Source organism: Loxodonta africana, chromosome 2 (assembly GCF_030014295.1).
Source record: "Loxodonta africana isolate mLoxAfr1 chromosome 2, mLoxAfr1.hap2, whole genome shotgun sequence".
NCBI classification, from domain to species: domain Eukaryota; kingdom Metazoa; phylum Chordata; class Mammalia; order Proboscidea; family Elephantidae; genus Loxodonta; species Loxodonta africana.
In genome coordinates, this window is record NC_087343.1 from 220,137,232 (window position 1) to 220,160,141 (window position 22,910).

Below are 22,910 nucleotides of genomic sequence, written 5' to 3' on the forward strand. Positions count from 1 at the left end.
TTTTGGTGAAGTCTTTAGATGAGCATAGGTGTTTGATTTTTAGGAGCTCCCAGTTATCGGGTTTCTCTTCATCATTTTTGGTAATGTTTTGTATTGTGTTTATACCTTGTATTAGGGCTCCTAGGGTTGTCCCAATTTTTTCTCCCATGATCTTTATCGTTTTAGTCTTTATGTTTAGGTCTTTGATCCACTTGGAGTTAGTTTTTGTGCATGGTGTGAGGTATGGGTCCTGTTTCATTTTTTTGCAAATGGATATCCAGTTATGCCAGCACCATTTGTTAAAAAGGCTATCTTTTCCCCAGTTAATTGACACTGGTCCTTTGTCAAATATCAGCTGCTCATACGTGGATGGATCTATGTCTGGGTTCTCAATTCTGTTCCATTGGTCTATGTGTCTGTTGTTGTACCAATACCAGGCTGTTTTGACTACTGTGGCTGTATAATAGTTTCTGAAGTCAGGTAAGGTGAGGCCTCCCACTTTCTTCTTCTTTTTCAGTAGTGCTTTGCTTATCCGGGGCTTCTTTCCGTTCCATATGAAATTGGTGATTTGTTTCTCTATCCCCTTAAAATATGACATTGGAATTTGGATCGGAAGTGCGTTAAATGTATAGATGGCTTTTGGTAGAATAGACATTTTTACTATGTTAAGTCTTCCTATCCATGAGCAAGGTATGTTTTTCCACTTAAGTATGTCCTTTTGAATTTCTTGTAGTAGAGCTTTGTAGTTTTCTTTGTATAGGTCTTTTACATCCTTGGTAAGATTTATTCCTAAGTATCTTATCTTCTTGGGGGCTATTGTGAATGGTATTGATTTGGTTATTTCCTCTTCGGTGTTCTTTTTGTTGATGTAGAGGAATCCAAGTGATTTTTGTATGTTTATTTTATAACCTGAGACTCTGCCAAACTCTTCTATTAGTTTCAGTAGTTTTCTGGAGGATTCCTTAGGGTTTTCTGTGTATATAATCATGTCATCTGCAAATAGTGATAACTTTACTTCTTCCTTGCCAATCCGGATACCTTTTATTTCTTTGTCTAGCCTGATTGCCCTGGCTAAGACTTCCAACACGATGTTGAATAAGAGCGGTGATAAAGGGCACCCTTGTCTGGTTCCCGTTCTCAAGGGAAATGCTTTCAGGTTCTCTCCATTTAGAGTGACATTGGCTGTTGGCTTTGCATAGATGCCCTTTATTATGTTGAGGAATTTTCCTTCAATTCCTATTTTGGTAAGAGTTTTTATCATGAATGGGTGTTGGACTTTGTCAAATGCCTTTTCTGCATCAATTGATAAGATCATGTGGTTTTTGTCTTTTGTTTTATTTATGTGATGGATTACATTAATGGTTTTTCTGATATTAAACCAGCCTTGCATACCTGGTATAAATCCCACTTGATCAGGGTGAATTATTTTTTTGATGTGTCGTTGAATTCTATTGGCTAGAATTTTGTTGAGGATTTTTGCATCAATGTTCATGAGGGATATAGGTCTATAATTTTCTTTTTTTGTAATGTCTTTACCTGGTTTTGGTATCAGGGAGATGGTGGCTTCATAGAATGAGTTGGGTAGTATTCCGTCATTTTCTATGCTTTGGAATACCTTTAGTAGTAGTGGTGTTAACTCTTCTCTGAAAATTTGGTAGAACTCTGCAGTGAAGCCGTCCGGGCCAGGACTTTTTTTTGTTGGGAGTTTTTTGATTACCGTTTCAATCTCTTTTTTTGTTATGGGTCTATTTAGTTGTTCTACTTCTGAATGTGTTAGTTTAGGTAGGTAGTGTTTTTCCAGGAATTCATCCATTTCTTCTAGGTTTTCACATTTGTTAGAGTACAATTTTTCATAATAATCTGATATGATTCTTTTAATTTCATTTGGTTCTGTTGTGATGAGGTCCTTCTCATTTCTTATTCGGGTTATTTGTTTCCTTTCCTGTATTTCTTTAGTCAGTCTAGCCAATGGTTTATCGATTTTGTTAATTTTTTCAAAGAACCAGCTTTTGGCTTTGTTAATTCTTTCAATTGTTTTTCTGTTCTTTAATTCATTTAGTTCAGCTCTAATTTTTATTATTTGTTTTCTTCTGGTGCCTGATGGATTCTTTTGTTGCTCACTTTCTATTTGTTCAAGTTGTAGGGACAGTTCTCTGATTTTGGCTCTTTCTTCTTTTTGTATGTGTGCATTTATTGATATAAATTGGCCTCTGAGCACTGCTTTTGCTGTGTCCCAGAGGTTTTGATAGGAAGTATTTTCATTCTCGTTGCTTTCTATGAATTTCCTTATTCCCTCCTTGATGTCTTCTATAACCCAGTCTTTTTTCAGGAGGGTATTGTTCATTTTCCAAGTATTTGATTTCTTTTCCCTCGTTTTTCTGTTATTGATCTCTAGTTTTATTGCCTTGTGATCTGAGAAGATGCTTTGTAATATTTCGATGTTTTGGACTCTGCAAAGGTTTGTTTTATGACCTAATATGTGGTCTATTCTAGAGAATGTTCCATGTGCGCTGGAAAAAAAAGTATATTTTGCAGCAGTTGGGTGGAGAGTTCTGTATAAGTCAATGAGGTCAAGTTGGTTGATTGTTGTAATTAGATCTTCCGTGTCTCTGTTGAGCTTCTTACTGGATGTCCTGTCCTTCTCCGAAAGTGGTGTGTTGAAGTCTCCTACTATAATTGTGGAGGTATCTATCTCGCTTTTCAGTTCTGTTAAAATTTGATTTATGTATCTTGCAGCCCTGTCATTGGGTGCGTAAATATTTAATATGGTTATGTCTTCCTGATCAATTGTCCCTTTTATCATTATATAGTGTCCTTCTTTATCCTTTGTGGTGGATTTAAGTCTAAAGTCTATTTTGTCAGAAATTAATATTGCTACTCCTCTTCTCTTTTGCTTATTGTTTGCTTGATTTACTTTTTTCCATCCTTTGAGTTTTAGTTTGTTTGAGTCTCTAAGTCTAAGGTGTGTCTCTTGTAGGCAGCATATAGATGGATCGTGTTTCTTTATCCAGTCTGTGACTCTCTGTCTCTTTATTGGTGCATTTAGTCCATTTACATTCAGGGTAATTATAGATAAATAAGTTTTTAGTGCTGTCATTTTGATGCCTTTTTATGTGTGTTGTTGACAATTTCATTTTTCCACATACTTTTTTGTGCTGAGGCGTTTTTCTTAGTAAATTGTGAGATCCTCATTTTCATAGTGTTTGACTTTATGTTAGTTGAGTCGTTACGTTTTTCTTGGTTTTTGTCTTGAGTTATAGAGTTGTTATGCCTTTTTGTGGTTACCTCATTATATACCCCTATTTTTCTAAGTAAAAACCTAACTTGTATTGTTCTATATCGCCTTGTATCACTCTCCATATGGCAGTTCAATGCCTCCTGTATTTAGTCCCTCTTTTTGATTATTGTGATCTTTTACCTATTGACTTCCATGATTCCCTGTTATGTGTATTTTTTTTTTAATTAATCTTAATTTGTTTGTTTTTGTGATTTCCCTATTTGAGTTGATATCAGGACGTTCTGTTTTGTGACCTTGTGTTGTGCTGATATCTGATATTATTGGTTCTGTGACCAAACAATATCCTTTAGTATTTCTTGTAGCTTTGGTTTGGTTTTTGCAAATTCTCTAAACTTGTGTTTGTCTGTAAATATCTTAATTTCGCCTTCATATTTCAGAGAGAGTTTTGCTGGATATATGATCCTTGGTTGGCAGTTTTTCTCCTTCAGTGTTCTGTATATGTCGTCCCATTCCCTTCTTGCCTGCATGGTTTCTGCTGAGTAGTCAGAACATATTCTTATTGATTCTCCCTTGAAGGAAACCTTTCTTTTCTCCCTGGCTGCTTTTAAAATTTTCTGTTTATCTTTGGTTTTGGTGAGTTTGATGATAATATGTCTTGGTGTTTTTCTTTTTGGATCAATCTTAAATGGGGTTCGATGAGCATCTTGGATAGATATCCTTTTGTCTTTCATGATGTCAGGGAAGTTTTCTGTCAGAAGTTCTTCAACTATTTTCTCTGTGTTTTCTGTCCCCCCTCCCTGTTCTGGGACTCCAATCACCCGCAGGTTATCCTTCTTGATAGAGTCCCACATAATTCTTAGGGTTTCTTCATTTTTTTTAATTCTTTTATCTGATTTTTTTTCAGCTATGTTGGAGTTGATTCCCTGGTCCTCCAGATGTCCCAGTCTGCATTCTAATTGCTCGAGTCTGCTCCTCTGACTTCCTATTACGTTGTCTAATTCTGTTATTTTATTGTTAATCTTTTGGATTTCTACATGTTGTCTCTCTATGGATTCTTGCAACTTATTAATTTTTCCAGTATGTTCTTGAATAATCTTTTTGAGTTCTTCAACAGTTTTATCAGTGTGTTCCTTGGCTTTTTCTGCAGATATCCTAATTTCATTTGTGATATCATTAAGCATTCTGTAAATTAGTTTTTTATATTCTGTATCTGATAATTCCAAATTTGTATCTTCATTTGGGAAAGATTTTGATTCTTTTGTTTGGGGGGTTGGAGAAGCTGTCCCGGTCTGCTTCTTTAAGTGGTTTGATATGGATTGTTGTCTCCGAGCCATCAGTGGGAAACTAGTTTTTCCAGAAAATCCGCTAAAAAAAAACTGCAGTCAGATCCCTATCAGAGTTCTCCCTCTGGCTCAGGCTATTCAGATGTTAATGAAGCCGCCTGGGGAGGGTGGGGGAGGGAACAGAGAGATAGGAGAGTAGCACCTCAGAATATAGCCAGAGTTGCTTATCTTGCTTGGAATGACTGTTATATCTGAGATTCCCGCGGGCGCGTCGCCTATGTGTGCTGGCTGTGTGGAGATTGCCCCCAGGGGGTCTGGAGCGCTGGAGTCACGGTCAGATCCTCCGCTTCCAGCCCCACGCCCAGCGTCAAGGCTCCCCTACTGGGACGGTGCACTCTCAACTCCAAAATCAGTCGCTGCCTCCCGGGGACTTCTCGTCCCACCAGCCGCGTGGCCGTGCCGCCCCCGTGAACTAGGTGGGCCCCCTCCCGGGGTTAGTTCAGATGGGTGGAGTAGCTCCCCGTGCTTGTGCCGCGACCAAGTGTCCCGGCTGGAACGCTGTTCTCCCCACTCCAATACCAGTCGCTGCCTCCCGGGGACTTCTCCTACCGGCTGCGTCCCACGCCGCCCGCGCGACCCGGCTGGTCCCCTTCCCGGGGTTAGTTCAGGGGGTGGAGCAACTCTCCGTGTTTATGGCGTACCTGCGTGCAGTCCAAATCCCGGCGGGACGGTTCCCCGGCTCGGATGCTGCTCTTTCTGCTCCAAGATCAGTCACTGCCTCCCGGGGACTTCTCCTACCGGCTGCGTCCCACGCCGCCCGTGGAACCGGCTGGTCCCCCTCCCGGGGTTAGTTCAGGGGGGTGGAGCAGGTCTCTGTGCTTGTGCCGTACGTGACTGGTACGCTGGCTCCAGGCTCTGGAAACTATCGCTGCTTCCCCGTATTAGTTCGTTCTCCGTCTCTAAATCCGTGTTTGTTGTTCAGGGTTCGTAGATTGTTATGTATGTGATCGATTCACTTGTTTTTCCGTGTCTTTGTTGTAAGAGGGATCCGAGGTAACGTCTGCCTAGTCCGCCATCTTGGCTCCGCCCCCTGTTTAGTTTTATGAAGACTTCAGGGTATATTTTTTGGTTTAAGGTTTAAAGATTATCTCTGAGCAATGTTTCAGGGACTCACTCAGCCTCCCTGGCTCCAGAAAGAGTGAGTTCCGTGAGAATTTTAAATTCTGTTCTGGGTGTTACCTTTTTTGATCAGGATTCTTCTGTGTTCAGTAATGGTAGCCGGGCACCGTCTAGATCTTCTGGCCTCATGGCAAAAGAGGCAGTTGTTTCCGGAGGCAATTAGCCACACATTCCATTTCCTCCTCCTATTCCTGACTCTCCTTCTTCCTTTGTTGCTCCTGGAGAAAGTAGAGGTCAATTGTTGTGCCTTGGATGGCCACTTGCAAGCTTTTAAGACCCCAGGCACTAGGAGGTAGAATAGAAGCACTAAACATGTTATTAAGCCAATTAATGGGAAAGTCTCATTGAAACCATGGTCCTGAACCTCCAAACCGGGGAACCAGGTCCCATGAGGTATTTGGTCGTACATAAGCAGCCTCAGCAGCTACTTTTTTTTTTTTTTTTGTCATTGTTGTAAACATATCTACCACACAACTTTTGCCAATTCCAGTTTTTATAGGTGTACTGCTGGGAGCCAGGCTGCAAGGGCGGCCCCTCTGCACCCACTGCCCCCAGCATAAACATCAAAGAATCCCTGAAAAGTCAGGAGGAGCCAGGCTGCAAGGGCAGCCTCTCTGCACCCACTGCCCCCAGCATGAACATTGAAGAATTCCTGAAAAGTCAGGAAGAGCCAGGCTGCAAGGGCGGCCCCTCTGCACCCACTGCCCCTAGCATAGACATTGAAGAATTCCTGAAAAGTCAGGAATATCTGTGTCATCTGTGTTATGTTTCTGTTTCATTTTCAGCCTGTGTATAGCAGAATGTATAAACATAAAATTCCATTATAGATTTAGGGACCTTTGGACGGGGGGCGTCCTACTCATAATCCCCTGGTGAAATCTCGGGTAGGGACAGCCCGTGTGTTACTTGGGGATCAACATGAAGTTGTCTTAGGGGAAAAACAAATAGCTCGACTATGGAAAACAAGAATAGGATGGTGAAATCCTGGTATTTACCAAGGCCCTTTTTTGTGATTAAACCACCACCCACACATGACCCCATAAAAGTGGAAAAACAAAAGGCAGTGAGTTCTCTCAGCCAATCTCTCAGCCAATTACAGGTCAACTTTCTCGTCCACCCCGCTCACTGCTGCGCTTGACTGGTCTTTGGGTATAGAGATTGGGCTAATTGTCCTTGGCATAATCGTGGACAATATGACGTAACCCAAAGTGGCTGGGCTTCAGGAACTTGACCACCCTGGACAAGATGGACAAAGCCTATGTAACAATGATTTTGCAAAAAGATTAATTGTTATAAAAACTGTGGAAGGTATTGCAAAATTAAGCATAAGTGTAAAGCAATATGAAGTCAATTATTATTTTGTGTAAAAATATATCAACAAAATATTCTCTTCAATTAAACAAAAAACTCATTGTACTTGTGTATGTATGCGGAACTGTACTATGTGTCACTTGGAAAATTATGTCTCTGGGAAATGATGTTTATGATTATATCTTGTACTGCCCCTTTGTTGATCATGCGATGTTATGCTTTTGTAAGCTTATGATATAAAAGACCAGGTAAAAAATAAAGGGAGGCTTCTTTTTCTGCAAAATGAAAATATAAGACACACTACCTCTCATTCTTTTTCGCCAAACTCTACCCCTCCTCTGGTGACCCTGTTCTTTGCTGAGGCTGGCCCCCGGCAGTGTACAACTTACTGATAGGAATTATACTGATGAGCTGTGCAATCCTACCCTTGATCAGTGTGATTTTTCTATCACTGTAAACCAAAGGTCAGTTCAGGTAGTCCCTGACTTATACCAGGGTTCTGTTCTGACAACTCCGTTGCCAGTTGGTTCTGACATAAATCAAATATCTCTTTTTCTTTTAAGTTTTCATTATTATTGCCTTTTATTATCAGTATCTTTATAAATCTGACCTTTATTTGTTGAGAATGATAACATCAGCAAATTATGCTGTAACATTGTATGTAGTACATATTAATAATAAGATATACAAAAAACAAACAGAAACAGTGGTCTTAAGTGCCGTTGATTGTAACTCAAATAGGTCGTAAATCAGGGACTGCCTGTACTCCATAAACAATAACCCCCTCCACCCCCTCCCTCCACCCCTGGTAACCACTAACAAACTTTGGTCTCTATACATTTGTCTGTTCTTGTCTTGCAATGTAAGTGAGGTCATATAATATTTGCCCTTTTATGATTGACTTATTTCACTTAGCATAATGTCTTCAAGCTCCATCCATATTGTAGCATGTATCAAGACTTCATTTCTCTTACTGGCTGAGTAATATTCCATTGTATGTATGTACCATGTTTTGTTTTCCCATTCATTCATTAATGGACATTTAGGTTGTTTCCACCTTTTCCCTACGGTGGATCATGTTGCGACGAACATTGGTGTACAAGTGTCTGTTTGAGTCTCTGCTTTCAAGTCTTTTAGGTATATAGCTAGGAGTGGAATTACTGGGTCATATGGTAACTCAATGTTATAGTTTTTTTAGGAACCACCACACTGTTTTCCATAATGGCTGCTCCATTTTGCATTCCTACCAGCAATGGATAAGTGTTCCAATTTCCCCACGTTCTCATCAACATTTGTTAACTTTTTTTTTTTAATTTTCATTTTTAATCTTAGCTATAGGGTCGCTATGAGTTGGAATCAACTCGACGGCAGAGGATATCCTAATGGGAAGCATGAAGAGATTTTGAAATACCCTCTTTTTCATTTTCAAAAGGAGATAAAAATAATTTTATTTCATGTAACGACATTCATACCTTGTGATCAATAAGGATATTTATTTATTCAAAAACACAGTTGGGTGCCAATTCAATGCCAGGAGTAGAACCTAGCTCTACAGGGTTTTAATGGCCGTGACCCTTTGGAAGCAGATTGCTAGGCCTTTCTTCTGAGGCACCTCTGGGTGGGTTCAAACCATCAATCTTTGGGTCAGTACCCTAGCACTTAATCATTTGTACCACCCAGGGACTCCTATGCCAGGTAACAGGGATATAAAATTGAACAAGGTGACATGGCCCTGCCCTTTCTCATATGTCCAGGAGGTGAGACACAGTTCTTGAGTAGACAAGCTCAAACATTAGTGAGTTATCAAATAAATAAATGTTTCAAGAAAGGTTTATAGAGTTATGTTGCATTTCTACATCCAAAGATAAAACCAAGGTAGCCTCTTGGCTGTGGACCACATGATATCCAGTGGATTTGGTAGAGGCCAAGAGTCTGTAAGAAAGAATTAAAGTTGAAGGCAGCATAAAGGGAGGTGGTGCCTTAGCTTCCTGTGGCTTCCATAACAAAGTATCACACACTGAGTGGCTTGAAATGACAAATATTCATTCTCTCACAATTCTGGAGGTCAGAAGTCCGAAATCAAGCTGTGGGCAAAGTTGCTTCCTTCAAGGAGCTCTGAGGGAGAATCTGTTCTGTGCTTCTCTGCTAGCTTTTGGTGGCTTCCTACAATCCTTGGTGTCCCTTGGCTTGTAGACACGTTACTCTAATCTCTGGCTCCATCTTGACATCGCCTTCTTCTCCATGTATCTCCTCGGGGTCTATGTGCCCTCTCTTTTCTCTTCTAAGGACACCAGTTGTTGGATTTTGGGCTCACCCTAAATCCAAGATGATCTCATCTTGAGATCTTACCTGTATCTGCAGTGATCCTATTTCCAAAAAAGGTCACAGTCACAGGTGAAGGGGTAGGAATTGGACACATCTTTTTTGGTGTACACTATTCAACCCACTGAAAACCCTGGTGGCATAGTGGTTAAGAGCTATGGCTGCTAACCAGAAGTTCAGCAGTTTGAATCCACCAGGTGCTCCTTGGAAACCATATGGGGAAGTTATATGGCAACAGGTTTTTTGTTTGTTTGTTTGTTTTTTATTCAACCCACTGTAGGAATTAAAAACAGGAGCCTACTGGGTCCTCCCTTTCAGCAGGAAATGCTGAGACTCAGAGGGATGCATGGACACTCAGATACTACACTTGGCCTCTGGCTGGGGAGCAATGAAGGCAGAGGGGAGCCATGGGAGAGCTTAACCACCGAGGCTGGGTCATAAAGTCTCAGTTCTAGGGAGGAAGTCCCCATTCTCTGCCTTTGCTGAAGCTGTCCGGATTCAGGGATTTAGACAGCAATGTACCTGCACATAGTGGGAGCCAAGAGCCACCACCGTGACCAGGTAGAAAAACAAAGGCTAAGAAATGAGGCAAGAGGTGGATTTTCTTTAAAGCACTCTCATTTCTTGAAACTGAACACCAATGATGCATTTGGTATAAAAAATCTGATGGAAAGCCCTAGGTCATCGACATACAGCGTCCTCATAAATAATTTCAAAGGAGGGTTTTGAAAGATTGCCTGGTCCAACCCTGCACCTTCAGGCAGGATCTCATTTCCAAGAAGGTGAAAGTAATCTATACATATTATAGATATTTTCTCATAAATTACAGAACCTCCATCCTGTATTTCAGTTCAGCAAGGCTGAAGTATTACCCAAGACCTAATACATGAAGCTGTAGATCTAATTCTCTTCAAGTTCTTTCAAAATTTATTTCCCAGCTCAATATATTTAGTGTATATATTTTTGCTTAGGTTGGCAGATGCAAGGTTTTTATACTTCTCTATTACCTGGAGGAGGAAATGAGACCCTGAGGAATGGAGAAACTTCTCCAAGGTCACACAGGAAACCAGTGATCATGCCCAGGAGTGAAGTTCTGTGCTCTGGTTCATGATTCCATCCACTCTGTAATGTAGAGCTCGGTGGTCTGAGGAAAGTTATAAACTGGGGAATTGCTGAGGGTGCATAGATAAGATCAGCACATATATGAGTCAGTAATGGCCATGCAGACTCAAAAAGGAGGGTAGGGCAAGGCGAGAAGGGGTTGCGGGGGAGGTATGAGGAGGAGGGGACTTAGAAAGTTTGGAAGGAATGAGTGAGTGGTGTGTGTGTGTGTGTGTGTGTGTGTGTGTGTGTGTGTGTGTGTCCTATCACTGCTTCATGAAGTGGTTGTCAGACCTGACTGCTGATCAAAACCACATGGAAAGGTTTTTAAGACCACCCATTTATGGTCGTTAACCAGTTTCTGTCAAGTCAGTCCTGACTCATGGAGCCCCCGTGTGTGTCAGATGAGAACTGTGCTCCGTAGGGTTTTCCATGGCTGGTTTTTCAGAAGTAGATCACCAGGCACTTCTTCCGAAGCATCTCTGGATGGACTTTTCAGTTAGCAGCTGAGTGCATTAACCATTTGCACAACCCAGGAATTCTGAGACGGGTCCAAGGTGGGGCCTGTAGTCTATGTGTCTGATGGTTCATCTCAGGTGGTTTCACTGCTTTAAAGGAATGGATGGGGCTGTAAGTGTGGCCCACTGGCCAGGAGGTGACTGAAGATGTGCTCTGTGGCCAGAGTGCCTGTGGAGCCTATCAGGAGAATGGAATTTTCTGGATGTACTCTCAGACTATTTGTGTGTAACCCGCAAGAGTCAGTTTCCCACGGCAGCCTGACTGCCCCTCTGTGGCCATACCCAGCATTTGTGTTCTTTAAAACAGACACAGCTCCACAGTTCATTAATGGGAGATCCATGGTTTACTCTACTTGTTTAAGATTTCCTGGGGAGATGGGGAGTAGGGATTAAATTGCAAACCACATGGCAAAAGTTGATGAAATTCCCCTTAATGTATTTCTATTCTTTCCCTGAGGAATCCCCAGGTGGTGCAAACAGTTAAGGTTCTTAGGTGCTAACTGAAAGGTTGGTGGTTCTAGTCCACTTAGAGGTACCTCAGAAGAAGGGCCTGGTGATCCACTTCCAGAAAGTCAGCCACTGAGAAAGCAATAGAGCACTGTTCTACTCTGACACACATGGGGTTGCCAGGAGTTGGGGTTGACTCAGTGGCAACTGGTATTTTTCTCTGAAATTCCTCTCCAAAAGCTTATCATCTCATCCATCCTCTCTCCCATAGCCTTTATAACCCCTTGGATTGTCCAAAAAAATGTACACTTTGATCAGCAAAGGTACAGCCCAGCCTGGGTACCACTCATCTCATTTCCTCCCTCTGGAAAATTGTAGCAACTGTTTACTGCTCTGAAAGCCCAAGACTGTTGTAAACCTACATGTACTTGTGTGTTACTAGAACATTCTGGTCTGCACCATGGCCCGGTCGGCAGAGCTCAGACTGCCCCCCTGTGTCTCCTTGACTTGTCCCCTCTGCCAGAGCATAGCCAGGGAAGCCATGGACAGTGACGCTGTCAAGATTGTCAAGGGGATCTCACCTTCCACCTCGAGGATTTGAATGGTTGAAATCCTCACCAGGATAGGTTTTCCCAGTGGAGGGTGGGGTTCTGCTCCTAAGAAGTTATAGTTTTCTCCTTATCTTAGTTACTTAGTGCTGCCATAATAAAAAATATCATGGCTGGGTGGCTCTATTTTATTTTCTCATAGCTCAGGAGGCTAGAAGTCTGAATTTAGGATGTCCTCATCTGTTTCAACTTCTAGTAGCTGCCAACAATCCTCGACATTCCTAGGCTTATAGATTCATCTGCCTCCGTGTTCGCATGCGCCCCTCCCACCCCCCAGTGTGTGTCTCTGGGTCTACTCTACTCTTTTTTTAAGACACCACTCAAAAGTTATTAGGTTTAAGACCACCCTACTCCAGTATGACTCATTAACGTGACAAAACCAAACCTGTATTTCCAAGGAAGGTCATGTTCACAGGTATAGGGGGTTAGTATTCCAACCTATCTTTTTTGGAAACCCAATTCAATCTGTTGCTTCCCATCCTGGGTCCCAGCTCTTGACCGTAACTGTCCCTCCTTCTGTCTCCTCTAACCATCTTTGGAATCCTAAAGACATCCTGCCTGGGCCTCACACCTGCAAATATGGGGAGAGGAGGGGGCACGGGAGGATGAGGAGGTGGTTGCCCAGATGTGCTGGCAGACAGAGCCTTTATTAGCTTGCAAAGGCTTCAATGTCGTCAGGATTTTCAGAGCAAATGATGCCTGTTTCTGTTGTGTGAAATAGGAGCTCTGTCTTGTTGCTTGGTGTTTGCACTTACCCGTGTTCCCCTGGTGGGTAGAGAGCTCTGAGCCAGGGCTCCTGGCCTGGACCCCCTGGGCAGCCTGGGGGCAGCTGGTGTCCATTGAGGGGACATTTAGCCTTTCCCTCACGCTCCTGAGTTGAAACTGAAGGAGGGAGTGTGATGGAGAATGGAAGTCAAAGCGGAGAGGGCATAGCTGGGTGCTGGGTTAAGGAGAGAAGAAACTTAATAGGCATGGGATGAGGTGGCCCTTCTCTGCTTGCCGAATAGAAGGTCCAACGGGCAAGTATGAAAGGAACAATAGGAATTTGGTAAGAGGAAGGTGTCGGGGGATGCTTGAATCTTCTTTTCAGTCTCATTTAGCTCCCACCCCAGGACTGGCTAGATCTTATATAGCTAGATCAAACCCAAAACAAACCCATTCCCGTTGAGTCCATTGTGACTCACAGTGACCCTATAGGACAGAGTAGAACTGCCCCATAGGGTTTCTAAGGAGCAGATGGTGGATTCAAACTGCTGACCTTTTTGTTAGCAGCCTAACACTTAACCACTGTGCTACCAGGTCCAGATAGTAGGGTGCAAATTTCCTTACTTTTCCCCTTCCTGCTATTCCCTCCACAAGCACACAGTCATGCTTTGTTGAAAAGCTGTTATGGCTCGTTCTCTCTAGGAGCAGACCTGGATCCACAGCAATAAAACACACTGGGGGAAGTTTCAATGAAGTGCTATTGTTGGTGTTAACTGCAATCAAGTGGGCCCCCGACTTAGGTTCTCCTCCAGTGATTGATCCCTCCTGAGGGCATGTCCAAAGCAAGTGAGCTGGATAATGTTCTGCTGTGATCCATAGGGTGTTCATGGGCTGATTTGCAGAAGATCACCAGGCATTTCATCCTAGTCTGTCTCAGTCTGGGAGCTCCGCCAAAACCTGTCAGCATCATAGCAACGTGCAACCTTCCACCGACAGATGTGTAGGCTGAGAACTGAAGCTGGGTCTCTGCGTGAAAGATGAGAGTTCTACCACTGATCTACCGCTTCTTCATTCGTGATGCACACACACTATTGTATTGACCTGCCGAGGTTCCATCTTGAAATGTGTATTCCCGCTAGAACTCTCTACATAGGGCCATTTTTCATATTCTCTTCTTTGACAGCTCCTTAGGAAAGCTTCTACTCCCTTCTTTTGCTGTTCTTTTGTTTTTCTGTGTGAAGCTCATAGAAATTCTCCTAGGGACTCGGGGACTGCCACCAGGACCAGGTCAAAGGTGAAACAATCCTGGCACCGGATCACTTTTAAGGAGATCTACTCTTGGGTTCATACAGGGTAGGGTTAGCCCTTGCATGAACCCAACAGTGAGCACCTCTCTTCCTGATGCCACCGCTTCTCACACTCTTCTCTAAATTCAGTGAAGTAGCTTCTGTGGCCCCAATCCTCAGTTAATAGGTCACTCAAATATTCACAGGCCGCTCTAGGGCACTTCCACCTCAGGGCTGCTCCAAGTATAGTTCTTTGGATTCTACCCAGGAGAAGTCACATTAGGTTGTTCCCTGGCAGCAAGGACACAAAGAAAAGAACAAGGGAGGGAACTCGACTTTGCCAGGATTGTTAGGGTGAGGAGGTGGAGTAGTCACTAACAGCAGAGCACCTGGAGAAGTGAGGCACAGGGGCAGGACAAACCCCCCCGGGCATGTGCTGGATGGAGTGGTATTCCCTCAAATTCATGTCTACCAAGAACCTCATATGTGACCTTATTTGGAAACAGGGTTTCTGAAGAAGTAATTAGTTGAGGTCATACTGGATTAGGGTGGGTCCTAAATCCAATGACTAGTGTCCTGGCAGGAAGGTCATGTGAAGACACCAAGACACAAGGAAGAAGACCATGTGAGACGGAGGCAGGAATTGGAGTGATGCCAAGGAACGCCAAGGATCTCCAGCAAACACCAGAAGTGTGAAGAGGCAAGGGAGACTCCTCCACTAGACCCTTCAGAGAGAAGGTGGTCCTGCCAACACCCTGAGTTTAGACTTCTGGCCTCCAGAACTGTGAGACAATACCTTCTTGTTGTTTTAAGCCACTAGTTGGTAACACTTTGTTAGGGCAGCCACAGAAAAGCAATACAGGGTGTGACATGAGAGAGAGAGAGAGAGAGAGAGAGAAAACTTGAGCTTGTGGAGTAGAGAAGGAAGGAGGGAGGGGTTGAAATAAATAAAATTAAATTTTAAAACTTAATGAAAAAAGAGTAAAAAATATTTTTATTTATTATGAAAGTACAATTTAAATATAATTATTTTTAGAAATAAATTAAATTAAATTAAAATAAATAAAATATTTTATACAATAAATTAAAATATATAATTATTTTTAAAATTAATAAAAACTGTTTTATTTATTATAATTTTTTGTATGAAGTAAATAACATTGAATAAAAATAATTATATATACCCCTTGCCATGGAATCGATTCTGACTCATAGTGACCCTATAGGACAGAGTAGAACTGCCCCAAAAGGTTTCCGAAGAGAGCCTGGTGGATTCAAACTGCTGACCTTTTGGTTAGCAGCCTGAGTTTTTAACCATTGCACCACCAGGGCTCCATAGATAAGTAATTAATGTGTGTGTGTGTATATATAATATACACACAATAATAAACAAAATCAAACTTATAAAATAATTGTATATACTTTTTTTTTTTTCCCCAGCTCGCCTTTTCTTCTTTCCCTGGCAGAAAGGACTGGGAGCGCAACCCAGCCTGTCCTTTCGCTTTGCTCCACTAGGTGGCCCTTTGCACTCTCAGATACATGTGTGGGGTTCCGACAGGTGAATGAATCTCATTGGCTTTTTGGAGGCATGATGCCACCAGGCAGCCCTTTTTAAGAGAAAAACCAGGATCGGGGGATCGCGTTCCTTGAGCAGCCCTGGTCCTGCTGAGCGCTGAGATCCTGGAACTGCTCTGCGACAGCCAACATGAGTGAGGTGAGTGATGTTTCTACTTGGAGAGGGAAACTTGGGAGTGAGGAGAGGGGACCTCATCCCGCGGTTAGTCTAAGAAAATGTGGAGGGTTTAGGAGTGATGGGGAAGGACACATCCATCCTGTGCTTATTTGCTTTGAGGGCTGACACTTTGTGTCTGGGTTTGCAACCGGCAAGCTCAGCCTTTGGTTAAGTTTACAACTTTTTGTTAGCCTTTGCAAGAGAAAGGGGCTAATTGCTTGCATCGGATTTAATTGTGACTTTGGAAAGTGCTTTGCATTTTATTCTCTTGTGAAGGTGTGTGCTCCTCGCAGCCTTGGTGGCTGCCTTTCAGAGTGCTAGCCAGCAGGCCATCCGGTGAAAGTAAGCTTTGGAGAGGTAGAAAAGGATTTGCTGTCGAGCGACATTTTATCACAAGGCTGTGAAGAAGCGTTGCCTCTACAAACCACATCTTCAGTTACTCAGAGCACCCGAGAAGAAGAAATACAAATAGTATCGCCCATTAACAATCTGTGAAATAGATACCTGGCTATAAGACTGGAGGAGGCATTGGTAGAAGACAGGCTACAAATAAAATCGAAAGGCATTTCTGTGAAAATGTTTATATAGCATGTTTTGTGGTGGCAAACTGGTAACTAATTTTATGTTTCAAAATAGCACATTCTTTTCCTTTTTTTTTAAATGAGGTTGTAAAACAGCACCCTTTAATTCAACTAGCTAACCCAGGCAAGTCGGTTTTCCTTTCCTCTTGGTTGCCACTTAAATAATTACTCTTAAAGATCTTTTATCTTCTTTCTTTTTGACAGATGGGTGATCCTTTTTTTTGGAAATCCAGAGTAAAATTAGTAGAACTGCCCCATAAGGTTTCCAAGGAGCACCTGGTGGATTCGAACTGCCGGCTTTTTGGTTAGCAGCGGTAGCTCTTAACCACTATACTGCCAGGGTTTCCAGAGTAAAATTAACCACTTCAGAAATAAAATTTTCTCCTCACTGCTTTTATCTCTCTGATGGGTGACTTTTGATATAAACATGCCAGAAAGAAGGAGCCGGCAGAGACTTATAAAATGGAAGAACCAGATTTGGGATGAAGCCAAGGGTTTGAACAGGGAAGACAGCAAATAGGAGATGGAAGACAAGAAGTCTCTTAGTAGCAACAGCTAACATCTGCCAAGTGGTCTAAATGCCCAGCCCAGTGCCAAGCATTCAACGTGTGCTACCTTATTTGAACAACTCTATTTTATGAGGGAGGTACTATTATTATTTCCAATTGACAGATGAGGAAACTGAGGCACAGAGTTGTTAACTAGCTTGCTTAAGGTGACCATCTAGTGCTTGGCAGTCCAGCAGTTGGACTGCAATGCTGGGCAGACAACTGCCAGGTGGATCTTGATGTAGGGATGCATGTGGAATTCTCTGAACAGCTGGTGCCAGAGAGGGAGGCAGGCTGAGGGTGGGAGGTGCAGGAAGGGAAGTTGGCTGTCTTCACTGGAGGTAGGGCAATGAGGACAAGCCCTCCCATTGTCTACAGACTTAGGTCCAGGGGCTTTCTACTGGGTTCTACAGAGATTTCAGAGTCAACTCATCTTGAGTCAGCTCACCTGGATGCTTGTGTGGGGTGGTAGTTTCTATACAGTACATAATAGCATCCCATAGGAGAAGGATTTAGAAACCAGCTCAGCATTGGGCTGCTCCTTTCCCGAGTTAAGTTAGCTTCCTGGGGATTCTGCACGGGAGGAGGGTCGCCTCTCCTGCAGGCTGTCCTGCATTTAGGCTCTCCAGAGGGCCACAGCTCCGTCACGCTGGCTTCTCTGTGTGGGTCTGCAGGGAGCCAGGGCATTTCCGGAGCTGACCCCTTTATCAGGGTCACAACCTCATTTCACTGAACCTGTAATTGCAGCTGCTGGGTCTCTGTGAGTCGAATTGCCTTGAGGGCAGTGGGTTGGTTTTTTTCAGCAGTAACTGCTCCCTGCCCCCCAGCATCTCACCAGCCACTTCTGCAGAACTAAATACTCTTCTCTTTGGTTCTTTTCATGTTGATGAAATTCCATGAAATGCAAATCCCGCTTTTTTGGCCTCTTTTGGCAGCTCATCAAATCCTTTCCAGCTCTCTCCACCTTGTTTCTTCCTGTTCCTTCTGGGCCCATCTCCCCCTTTCAAATAACATGCAGCCCCCCCAACTCCCTGCCCTCCAGCCACCACTGAAGAAGTGCCCAGCCAGCTTAGTGACCACCTTCTGGCTGATCTCCAAGTTCCTGTTGAGTCTGTTCCTTGGACAGTAAGAATTTGTCCTTTAACTAAAACTTAAATCTGCTTACAACATTTAATAAAGTTGAACAGAATCTCCTTTCTTGGAAGAGAACTGGATCCCCCCACCGCCCCCCCCCCCAAAAAAAAAACCTTTTCTTTGGTTAAATGAAACTGAATTAAATGTGGCTCCTGGTTTTAACAACTCACAGGGCAGGAGTGGCTTTTGTAGGATCAATTACTTACTCTCGTGACTAATGGCCAAGTGGGTCAAAGCAATGATTTATGTCTGACTCTGTTCTGACTTGAGGATTTATTTGGGTCTGGTGGGCAAATAGTTTCTGCTTTGATCATAAGGGTTTAAGTCCTGCTGCAGAAATTCTAGAACTTTCTAGCTGTTTCTGGGGCTGTCAGTGTGGGAGCCTGATTGTGCAGAGATCACTCCCAGAAAGCCAAGTAGTCCCTGGGGTCTGCTCTGTGCCACCAGGTCTCATAGACTATCAGGTGGAACAGCAAAGTCCTCCTGAGAGGGAACTTTAAACTGGGTGACTTTATGGCATCACATCTTCTTCTCTTGTGACAACATTTTTTGGGGGAGGAATGACATATGATTGAAAAGAGCAGCTCAAGTATAGCAAGGAAAGTAAAGTCCAAATTTAGGGCAACATGAGAGAGTGGAGGTGGTTTGTGGGGGCGTCTCATTTACATTTCAGTATTAAAGTATGTCAGATGTTCCTGGAGCAATCGACGCAATGGTTTGGAAGAGAGTTTAGCAGGGATCAAACTGAAGGATTAAGGGTATTAGCTGGATCAGGAATTCTAACCATGAAGGCCCATGTTTACAAAATGCTTTCTCTTGTCTCCCAGTGGGACCCACCATGCACCAGGAGAAGAAGAAAAAGCTCCCTTTGTCTGTCGTTGTTGTTAGGTGCCCTCGAGTTGCTTCCAACTCATAGTGACCCTATACACAACAGAACGAAACACTTCCTCATCCTGCGCCATCCTCACAATCACTGTTACACTTGAGGCCATTGTTGCAGGCACTGTGTCAACCTATCTTGTTGAGGGTCTTCCTATTTTTCACTGGCCTTCTACTTCACCAAGCACGATGTCCTTCTCCAGGGACTGATCTCTCCTGATAACATGTCCAAATTATGTGAGATTAGCCTTGCCATCCTTGCCTCTAAGGAGCATTTTGGCTGTACTTCTGAGACGGATTTGTTCATTCTTTTGGCAGTCCATGGTATAGTTAATATTCTTCTTCAACACCATAATTCAAAGGCATCAATTCTTCTTCGGGCTTCCTTATGCATTGCCCAGCTTTTGCACACGTACGAGGCCACTGAAAACACCATGGCTTGGGCCAGGGGCACCTTAGTCTTCGAGATGACATCTTTGCTTTTCAACACTTTAAAGAGGTCTTTTGCAGCAGATTTGCCCAACACAATGAGTATTTTGTCTAGCTACCTAATATGGCTTTTTCAAAAAAGAGTTCTATGAACAATGACAATCAGTCCCATGGTATTATTTAGGTGTTCGCTTTCAAGTTGCTTTCCAAAGGAACTTATTTAGATGAGCCAGGAGCAAGACTTTACTGAGTAAAGGCAAACAATTGGAGAGTTGATTTTAAAAATGACACCTTCACCCTGTTTGGGGAGAAGTGTCCCAGTTAAGTAATACTTCAATTGACAGATCTTAGTTAGACTTGAGACCCATTTGGGACAAGTACACTTCTAATCTCTTACTGGAGTCCTGGTGGTGTAGTGGTTAAGAGCTCAGCCTGCTAACCGAAAGGTCAGCAGTTCGAATCTACCAGCGGCTTCATGGAAACCATATGAGGCAGTTCTACTCTGTCGGAATCGACTTGACAGCAATGGATTTGGTTTGGTTCAACCCCTTGCTTTCACTGTGATGGACTTTCTTCTTGCATTGCTTTAGATGGGATGTTATAACCCAGTGCCAGGGTTACGGGTCTTTCTTCCATCTAGATACTTGCCCCCAGGAAAGGTATATGTTTGGCAGAGGGTGCTTTGACAACACCAAGGACATTTAAGGCCAATCCCTTATATAGTGAGGAGCTCTGGTGGCACAGTGGTTAAGAGCTTGGCTGCTAACCAAAAGGTCAGCAGTTCAAATCCACCAGCCACTCCTCGGAAATCCTATGGAGCAGTTCTACTCTGTCCTATAGGGTCGCTATGAGTCAGAATTGTCTCCACAGCAATGGGTTGGTTTGTTTTTTTTGGTTTATAGAGTGAAACCTGTGAGAGCCAGGACTCAACGGGGCTGCCTTGTTTTTCCAGGTCTCACAAGTTTTCTGCCTTCCACATAGTGGAATCTTACCGCTTTTCTATTGCTTTCTATTAGTGGAAAATATTTATGTTTTCCTTCTCTGACAGGTTTCTACCTTACACACGTTCTGGCTTTCTCACGTTTGGCTGTATATAAAAGCACACAATATAACCTCTCAGGAAAGAAGGAAGCAGTGACTGGCATTGCCTGGACAGAGATTTGCAAGGAAAGAATATGCCTTCTTAAATCTTAGGGTGGGGACATAGAGAGGACAGGAGCTTTGTTTTGTTTTGTCAAAGTGGATATTGCTTTAAAACATATTGTGCACCGTTGGTTTGGGGCTTACATGGTCAACCACCACAGTAACCCATTGGAGACCTAAAATGAAAATTATTAGAGTTTTGGATTTCTCATGATACCGTAGTGAACTGAAACCGATGCCAATGAGTGGATGATTAGGTTTGCAAGGAGCTGTGTATTTTAGACCAGTTGTTAAGGCCAGATTCTGAGGGTGACTGCATGAAATGTGGGTTTTACAACAGATCCCAAGGCACAGCAACAGGAGGTCAAATGACAAGTCAATTTCTTATGTAATTGTAACCTCATTTGAGTCTGTACCTGCCCCTGAGATGCAGAAAGATCCACCAAGATCCATACGGTTTTGACGGATCACACAATGATAGATGCTCCCTTTGCTCTAATGGGGATATTAGGTCTAGAAAGACACCAGTGACTTTGGCTTTGAACTTCAACTTCTGCCTGGGGAAAAGGCCAAAATTAAACACTAAAATGTGTTTGCTGGGCTGATGACTGTGACGGATTGCCACATAATTTGTTTCCCCCAGTCTGTATTTCATTAACAAATGCTGAGGAAGTAAAAAGTCTCACTGTGTTTGTCTTTTGAATTATGAGTGACAGAATGCAAGATGCATGATTTTTTTTTTTCAGAAAGAAAAATTGAATAAATGACTCACGATTGATTTTATGGAAGGCTCAGTAAAATGTGATTTTAAAAAATGGATTTTTGCAGTGGAAAGTGCCTTTCATTTTTGATGAAAATACTTTCCACTTAATTATTTTTTAATTCTTGTCTCTACTCTCCAATGAAGTGTCCTAGGTGGAAGGCACTCACAATTTGCTTATGGGTCTTCTGCTCTTTGTCCATTGGATGCACAAATAATACCGTGAGCTCAAGCCTGGGGCTTTTCATTAATTTAGAATGACTTTCTAGAAAAGGGTTTGTAGGGATTTCAGGGGATGCATATATACACATGTACACAATATTTGACTGATATTTTTTCCAGAACACAGCACTAAAGATCATGTTGTTAAAGTATATTTCAGGTTATACTTCATTTATTAGTATTATCCTACCTGGACTGTGAACTTCTTGAGGAGAGGACAGGGATGGTTTTATGTCATCCACAGGGCATGGCTCCTGGTTTGGTCCATAGAATGTGTTTAGTTACTGAGTGAGTCCATGGATTTTGGGGTGTACATTTATCAGTTAATGTAACTAATGGACCAGACGCCCTCTTTTTTAAAATGTTGAGATTTGCGTTGAGATAAGCTTGGAGAAAAAAAAAGTTCTATCTTTTGTTCTTTACTCCTGGCTTGAAACCTATGTTTGCCATTTAAATCTTAAATTGGAAATGGGTGCATTGTTGTGTTTGTAAAACCATGCTTTCCTGGTAGGGAAAGAAAATGAAAAAAAAAAAGGGAAAAGCCTCAACAGAAAGAACTCTTGACATTTGGGAAAATGTCAAGGAAAATATAAGAGCAGTGTGAAGGATGTAGAATTCCAATATCCTGTATTTCAGTCTTGTCTCCACTGAGACAATCTTCCTGCAGAGAAGTTCTATGAAATTCAAACAAAGGGCGGCCGCAGCCAGAGAGGGAGGGGCTGTGAATACTTTGAAAAACTGTTTGCTGTATTTGTTGTTGTGTTTTTGTGTGTATTGAAATAGGATCCCTGGTGATACAATGATTAAGAGCTCCTCTGCTAACCAAAAAGTCAGCAGTTCAAATCTACCAGCTGCTGCTTGGAAACCCCATGGGGCAGTTGTACTCTGTCCTATAGGGTCAGTATGAGCTAGAATTGACTGGACTGCAGTGGGTTTGGTTTTGATATTGAAATAGGAAACCAGTTTGACTGTGGTCAGAGGGGAATAAGAAAGACTCTAAGCAGATAATTAGGAGCCCTGGTGGTGCAATGGTTAAGCACTCAGCTGCTAACCAAAAGGTTGGCAGTTCGAACCCTCTGGCAGTTCCTCAGATGAAAAGACCTGGTGATTGACTCCTGTAAAGACTACAGCCTAGGGAACCCTATGGGGCAGTTCTACCCTGTCATACAGGGTCACTATGGGTCGGAATCCACTTGAGAGCATACAACAACAAATTGGGTCATTAGTAAGATAGCCCCTTGGGCCTAATCACGGTTGGCAAAGTTTGAAATTCTGGCATATTGTTGAAGGTAAAATATACCTAAAAAAATAAAAATATATCTAGCATATAGAAAACAAATTGCATATTTCATTTTTTTTTAACTAATTGATATTTGAAATAGGAATATATGACAATTGACATGCAGTGAGGGATTGGTTAGAGGTGGAATTGTGTATCCATACACCTGTGTGGCCTACTAGGGTCTCCACTTTCATATTATCCTCAGTCGTAAACCATTTACCAT

The 22,910-nt window shown here is 42.6% G+C and overlaps 1 protein-coding gene across 1 annotated transcript in view; it reads left to right on the top strand.

The window, feature by feature from the left end:
• The first annotated feature begins 15,594 nt into the window (after positions 1-15,594).
• Positions 15,595-22,910, top strand: part of PCP4 (Purkinje cell protein 4) — an 80,794-nt gene continuing 73,478 nt past the window's right edge. The window contains exon 1 of the mRNA XM_023559108.2: positions 15,595-15,691. Coding sequence (XP_023414876.1) covers positions 15,683-15,691 — 9 coding nt within the window. The 5' untranslated portion in view covers positions 15,595-15,682. The remainder of the gene's footprint in view (positions 15,692-22,910) is intronic.